Here is an 8,316-nt window from a genome sequence, read left to right as displayed (position 1 = left end):
AATTATCCAATCTTGTTTTACCCATAACTTCTTCATTTTAAATCCGTTTTGAGTGAATCAAATTGCTATGGTTTCATATTGAACTATATTTTATGAATCTAAACAGAAAAAGTATAGGTTTATAGTCGGAAAAATAAGTTACAAGTCGTTTTTGTAAAGGTAGTCATTTCAGTCGAAAGAACGACGTCTAGATGACCATTTTAGAAAACATACTTCCACTTTGAGTTTAACCATAATTTTTGGATATAGTTTCATGTTCATAATAAAAATCATTTTCTCAGAATAACAACTTTTAAATCAAAGTTTATCATAGTTTTTAATTAACTAACCCAAAACAGCCCGCGGTGTTACTACGACGGCGTAAATCCGGTTTTACGGTGTTTTTCGTGTTTCCAGGTTTTAAATCATTAAGTTAGCATATCATATAGATATAGAATATGTGTTTAGTTTATTTTAAAAGTCAAGTTAGAAGGATTAACTTTTGTTTGCGAACAAGTTTAGAATTAACTAAACTATGTTCTAGTGATTACAAGTTTAAACCTTCGAATAAGATAGCTTTATATGTATGAATCGAATGATGTTATGAACATCATTACTACCTTAATTTCCTTGGATAAACCTACTGGAAAAGAGAAAAATGGATCTAGCTTCAATGGATCCTTGGATGGCTCGAAGTTCTTGAAGCAGAATCATGACACGAAAAACAAGTTCAAGTAAGATCATCACTTGAAATAAGATTGTTATAGTTATAGAAATTGAACCAAAGTTTGAATATGATTATTACCTTGTATTAGAATGATAACCTACTGTAAGAAACAAAGATTTCTTGAGGTTGGATGATCACCTTACAAGATTGGAAGTGAGCTAGCAAACTTGAAAGTATTCTTGATTTTATGAAACTAGAACTTTTGGAATTTATGAAGAACACTTAGAACTTGAAGATAGAACTTGAGAGAGATCAATTAGATGAAGAAAATTGAAGAATGAAAGTGTTTGTAGGTGTTTTTGGTCGTTGGTGTATGGATTAGATATAAAGGATATGTAATTTTGTTTTCATGTAAATAAGTCATGAATGATTACTCATATTTTTGTAATTTTATGAGATATTTCATGCTAGTTGCCAAATGATGGTTTCCACATGTGTTAGGTGACTCACATGGGCTGCTAAGAGCTGATCATTGGAGTGTATATACCAATAGTACATACATCTAAAAGCTGTGTATTGTACGAGTACGAATACGGGTGCATACGAGTAGAATTGTTGATGAAACTGAACGAGGATGTAATTGTAAGCATTTTTGTTAAGTAGAAGTATTTTGATAAGTGTATTGAAGTCTTTCAAAAGTGTATAAATACATATTAAAACACTACATGTATATACATTTTAACTGAGTTGTTAAGTCATCGTTAGTCGTTACATGTAAATGTTGTTTTGAAACCTTTAGGTTAACGATCTTGTTAAATGTTGTTAACCCAATGTTTATAATATCAAAAGAGATTTTAAATTATTATATTATCATGATATTATGATGTACGAATATCTCTTAATATGATATATATACATTAAATGTCGTTACAACGATAATCGTTACATATATGTCTCGTTTCAAAATTATTAAGTTAGTAGTCTTGTTTTTACATATGTAGTTCATTGTTAATATACTTAATGATATGTTTAATTATCATAATATAATGTTAACTATATATATAACCATATATATGTCATCATATAGTTTTTACAAGTTTTAACGTTCGTGAATCACCGGTCAACTTGGGTGGTTAATTGTCTATATGAAACCTATTTCAATTAATCAAGTCTTAACAAGTTTGATTGCTTAACATGTTGGAAATATTTAATCATGTAAATATCAATCTCAATTAATATATATAAACATGGAAAAGTTCGGGTCACTACACCCGTGACACTTGTTATTATGTCGTTGAATCATTATTATGTAGCTAAAGACCAACGATCAACTGACTAGAGACGTCACTCTCAATAGCGCTACTCACAATAACTAAGCTTGCATCTTATACCTCAGCAATTAACGATATTACGGCAGGGATTTAGCATGACAAAGCACGTATATAGCATAAAAGTTTGAGTACTTGTGTCTAACGTGTAAAACAGTTATAAAATTTGCGCATGTATTCTCAGCCCAAAAATATATATAAAAAGGGAGCAGATGAACTCACAATACTGTATTTTGTAGTAAAAATACATATGACGGTATTGAACAAATGCAGAGTTATCCTCGGATTTACGAACCTATATCGTTTGGATATTTATTAATACACATAACTACAATTGAATAAGTTTATATATATATAACTTATTAATTATATCATTTTTATATTAATAATATATATATGTCTCATATATTCTTTTTGTATATGAAAATATTAATTTTTGTTATGTTATATGTATTAAATATGTTTATATATATATATATATATATATATATATATATATATATATATATCATTTGTTTGTTAAAAATAGTAATTATAATGATACAAAAGTTAATATTGGTAATAATAATAATAATACTTAATATTACTAATTAAGGTAATAATGTTTATATTAATAATAGTGATATTAATAACAATATTTGTAAAAATATCAAATTTATTGTTAATGATAGTTATGATAATGATTTTAATAATTATATAATAATAATACTTATGATGATAATAATAATAGTAATAGTCATGATACTGATAACTTTGATAATAATAATAATAATTATTATATTACCAATATTAATTATAATAATAGTAATAATAATAATACTATTATAAAATAATACTAGTATAAGTTTGAATGAAACTAATAATAAATTTTATTATTTCCATAATAATACTAATGATAATAATTAATATTCATAATAATCTATAATCTATGATAATAATAATAATAATAATAATAATAATAATAATAATAATAATAATAATAATAATAATAACTGATACCTATTAATAATAATAATAATAATAATAATAATAATAATAATAATAATAATAATAATAATAATAATTATAATAATTATATTTGATAAGGAAACTACCTTAGGAGCTTTCCCTAAAAAAAATATGCCATGAACGGGACTCAAACCCGCAACCTCTCGTTAACCCGCTTACACACTCAGCCACTCCTCCATTTCCTTATTTCTGATTTATTCTATCTTTAAATATATATATATATATATATATATATATATATATATATATATATATATATATATATATATATATATATATATATATATATAAACCGTATGTTCTTCCTTCTTCTTCCTCTTCAACAAAAATTTAATCGACCATATCCCAATCCAAACACTAATAACTAATTCGGTTTAGGCTTTGTGAAGAAACAGAAAAAGACTATTTGAGATTAATTGGATTAACAAAAAAAAATAAAAAAATAAGAAACTGCTGCTGTCGCAGCTATTTTTAAAAAAAATAATTGATTTTCATTTTTTGTACGTTTTAGATGATGCTTATAAAATGAAATATGTTTTAAATCATACCTAGAAACGTTGTGATTCATTAATTTCAACAGAAACAACCTACAATTCTTCAATTTGATCTTTGAATCGTTCGTTTGACTTTTCGCTTTTAAACTTTGACTCAAAAATTTGAATTCGTTAAAATAAATTGAGATTCGAAACTTTGCAGATAGTTTGAAATAGAGATTCCAAACATAACTGCATTTAAGGATTTCAAAATTCGTTTCAAATTCGAGGTTTTAGAAATATGAACCAAGAACAGAGATAATAAGCTTTTTCTGTTTAATCTTTCAGCAAAAGCTGTTAATGTAATTGATAATTATGATGGAGAGTCGACTATTTTTTTATAATCAAAGAAGATGAAATCGGTTGACATACATTAAGTGGATGTCTACTGATAATCACGATTAAGAACAGAAAAATATATAAAAGAAATAAAAGCAGAAAAAGAATATATAAAAAAAAGATCACGATCTAAAAAAAATAAAAAAATATAAAGTAGGGATCACGATTGATTTAAAAAAATACAGATAATATTTGACCTAATTTAGGTATTTTGGTTTATGTATTTTGTTTTTAATTAATATTAATATTTAATAAATGTATTAATAATAATAATACTAATAATAATAATTATTATATTAATAATAATAATATTATTATTAATGATAAATAACAATAAAAATAATGATAATAATATTAATATGACAATATTAATAATAAGAATGATAATTTTAATTATAATTAATGATAATAATCATTATAACATGTTAATAATACTAATAATAATATTATTAATAATAATAATTTGTATTAATAATGATATTTATAATAATCTTATCACTTTTAATAAAAGTGATAATACTAATAATATTAATGATAATAATTACTAATAATAATAATATTAATAATATTGAGAGTAATAATACTTGTAAATGATGATAAATAATAATAATATTAATATAACAAATTAATATTAATACATAATTATTTATAAATAATGGTTCGTGAATCGTCGAAATCATATAAAAGTTAGGTTTAAATTTAGTCGGAAATTTCCGGGTTGTCACATATATTAAAGCAAAGCAGTTAACGTAACCTATAAGACAATAATTCGTTTTAACATATTAAACATCTAATACAATTGCAAAGAAATATAGTATCATATATTACTATATGGATTGTAAAAAACTAATTATCCTGAGCTGTCCAAATTATATTGTATAATTTTTTTTTTTTGAGATGTATCAAATTAATTGTTATAAATAATTACTATATAATACGTAAATAAATTTTTATACACGTAATAAAATTACTCCGTATAAATTAGAAGAATGGTTTAATAAGGTTTGAAAATTTAACTTAGAAAAGAATGACCCCATTTTGATGTAATTTATAATTGCAATTGTAATGTAATTCGTGTTACACATTAAAAAATTAAAAAGTATGACTAAAAATAAGGCTTTAATTGTTTGGAGCAAGGGATATTCATTATTGGAGTTAGGGTTATATCTATGTAGCTAGTATTAAAAAAATTCATCACGTGCTCCCTTCTCTATTCCTCTCTTACTTGAGAATCTACCCATCTCATTTTGTCTTTTCCATGTGATTCTCTGGTGTCCGGTCTTCTTCTCAGGTAACCATTTACAATATCTTCTGAATATTTGTTCTATGGGTCTCTACATTTTTGTTGACTGCCTTCTCTCATGTGTCTCGCATAAAACCTGATTTTTTTCCGGCGCCGTTCCGGCTTTTGGTATCCTCTGAACGTCCAGAGTTTTCTTCTTTCTTTCCTTTTTCCGTCGCTGATATCTTTTGTTCCCACTGAAGAACACGGCTATACTACCTGGAAACCTCCGAAAAAGTGGCGGGAGAAATTTCCGATGACCTATGTGTATGGCGTGTGCCAGTGCGATTCAGACCGATTGCTGGTAAAATTGTACTTTCCGGTTCGAAAATATGCTGCGAGTTAATATGTGTAGGTGGCGTCTTTTTATTTCGTTAGGAAAATGGAAGTATATGCGTTCAAATTTGGGGTGGGTTTATGAGGGTTTTTAGGTCTAAAAGCTATATGGGTGGGTTCTAAAAGGTGTGTTGCCGGAAGTATGACGGTTAGATGTTGTTGGAATAAAGACGAAAATAGTTTGGAATAGAAAAGCCAACGAAAAAAAGTACAAAATAGTCACTATTGAGGAATAGTAAAATTTTTTTGCTCTATTGTAATATTATTAATATTAATGACTCATTTTTTATGTCTTATAAATATAAATATAAATATGAACTTACTCCGTATAAATCAAGTAGACTGCTATTTCCGTAATTATGTTATCCTATTAACGTCTCTAACTCTTGTTAAAAAAAAGGAACAATTGGTACTACCCAAACCTTGTGCAGTACACTTAACCAAACCCACCAACAACACTATCCTCCCATCCAATCCCCAATCAGAACTCCCCCCCTCCACAACTGTCCCCTTTATTCCCTTCAATTCTACCACCACCATAAACCACCGCAATTCACCACCATGATGCACATGACCTTTTACTGGAGCCATTCCGTCACGCTCCTTTTCACCTCATGGACTACCGATTCATGGTTAACTTACTCCCTCACCTTAATCGCATGTCTTATTTCCTCTGTTTTCTATCAATACATGGAAGATCGACGGCTCAGATTCAAGCTGATTTCATCATCCGCTTCTAAATCTACCGTCACCGGTACAGATACAACTACTCCTTTATTGAATAATAAAAAACTGAATAACGTTACCGGTAATCGGTTAATTGGATCGCTACTGTTTGGAATCAATTCGGCTTTAGGTTATTGTCTTATGCTTTCGATTATGTCGTTTAATGGCGGTGTGTTTGTTGCGATCGTCGTTGGACTTGCTGTTGGATACTTTTTGTTTAGGAGCGGTGATGATGAACAAGTTGTTGCTGTTGATAATCCTTGTGCTTGCGCTTAATTAATTATTTGATCCTATCCTAATTGTGTTCAATTTACATCTTGATCGGATCTATTGCGGGAAAAAAAAGAAAAAAAAAAGAACATAAATATAAGTGAATTTGAAGTTGAAGGTGTATTTACTATTCTGTATTATGCTACTATTATCTGTAAACTGTAATGTAATATATATATATAATTGATTTGGTTTGCGTTGTACTAATCAACTAAATTACTGATTGATTATATGTGTTTTGGATTTTAATTGTTGAATCGGATTTAGGTATTGGTTATTCAATTATGCCGGTAATCCTAAAGTGTGTGAGAGTGCAGTTTGGTAGTCACCCGTTAAACTTCAAAAAAATTTCTACTAGATGTCTTATTTCAATCCGTACCACCACTGTGTGTATAGTAGATCCGCCCCTGTGTGTGGCATATGATCGAGGTGGTTAAGTCCCTCTGATGCTGATAATGCCATTCGGAAAAAAATGTGCAGTAACTTATAAGATATGAAGGAAATCGATTCCATAATGAGTCGATTTGGTGCATGTTCAAACATGGCTCGTGAAAGATTCGTGCTCGATAATGTTGCACCCGATAATTGCATAGAGGGTGTTTAGAAGTCTTGATAAGAACTCAAGCCATCTAGAACTTGAAGTTGTGGTGTGTTACAAACTTATTCTTGTATTAGAATTTGATCATAATAAACTTCAGCCACAATTTAGGATATTTTGAATCCACATGATATGGATATTAACTAGCCATGATAGTATATAGGTTAAATTAATGTTCATTCATACCTAATATTGATGTCATAGTTTGACAAAGGATCATATTATTAGTTAATCATACATCCTTCCAAGTGGAAACCTCAACGGTATATTTATTTGGTTTGTATGTTGACACCGTTAGAAATTACGAGTAGAATAATAGAATGTGGCTTATTAGCGTAGGACCAAGTAATGGAATCACTACCTGATTAAATGAAAATTATATCATTACTTTTTTCTTTTTATAAAATAAAAAGTGAAGTGATTTGACCTTTTGAACTTTATATGCGTTCTATTAATCATTGATGATTTAGACTAGGTCGAAATCTTGTAGGTCGAACTTTATATTTACATGTCCATTAAAAAGAATGAATTCATACAATTTTCAGAAACCTTACCCACCCAACCAAAACAAAACTCATTCTAATTTCAAACCAACTTTCCCAAATTCAATCCCTATCAATCATCAAAATCCCTTTACCCACAATCGACATCATCCGATTTTTCAAAAAAAATCCAAGGTGGATTATCCAAATTTACTAACCAATCTATCATCTACAATCTGTTCAAATCATTTGGTACTATTAAAGGGATCTCTTGGAAACAAAATCGTTCTTTTGCCTTTGTGAGATTTGGAAACAAAATCGTTCTTTTGCCTTTGTGAGATTTGAGAAGTTATCTCAAGCAAACGATGCCATATTCAATATGAATGGTAATCTTGTTAACAACAGGACTCTTTTTGTAGGGTATGCCAAAAAGGATTTGAATACCGCTTTCATCCCTACTGGTAATCTTTTTGTTCCTTTCAATAAGAAATATCCATACACTAAAGATAATAGCGTAAAGATTAACCTCCCCACTAATCAAGAAACATGTAATCGATTATCTTTAACCGCACTCATTATTGATAAAGAGCCTATTGATGCATTTAAACTTTTCAAATGGTTAAAGAGTAGGTTTATATCTATTAAGTCGATTTCTGCTTGGGGACCATACGGTTACATGGTTCAGTGTAGCGATCCCGAAAGTTTTCAAAGAATGACCATGGGGCCAACCTTGAATGAGTTAGAATTCATGGAGGTCATTCCTATGAT

The 8,316-nt window shown here is 28.3% G+C and overlaps 1 protein-coding gene across 1 annotated transcript; it reads left to right on the top strand.

Annotated features, from left to right (window-relative positions):
• The first annotated feature begins 6,162 nt into the window (after positions 1 to 6,162).
• LOC139901806 (copper transporter 5.1-like) lies at positions 6,163 to 6,474 on the top strand. The gene has a single exon (XM_071884482.1). The coding sequence runs from the start codon at positions 6,163 to 6,165 to the stop codon at positions 6,472 to 6,474; it is 312 nt and encodes a 103-aa protein (XP_071740583.1).
• The last annotated feature ends 1,842 nt before the right edge of the window (positions 6,475 to 8,316 follow it).

This window comes from Rutidosis leptorrhynchoides, chromosome 3 (assembly GCF_046630445.1).
Source record: "Rutidosis leptorrhynchoides isolate AG116_Rl617_1_P2 chromosome 3, CSIRO_AGI_Rlap_v1, whole genome shotgun sequence".
Classification (NCBI taxonomy): Eukaryota; Viridiplantae; Streptophyta; class Magnoliopsida; order Asterales; family Asteraceae; genus Rutidosis; species Rutidosis leptorrhynchoides.
The sequence above is the reverse complement of the archived record's forward strand: the minus strand, read 5'-3'. Positions and strand labels throughout refer to the sequence as shown.

Bases quoted from the DNA above. Each gene is read 5' to 3' on its own strand.
- LOC139901806 (XM_071884482.1), top strand. From the start codon at position 6,163: ATGGAAGATCGACGGCTCAGATTCAAGCTGATTTCATCATCCGCTTCT.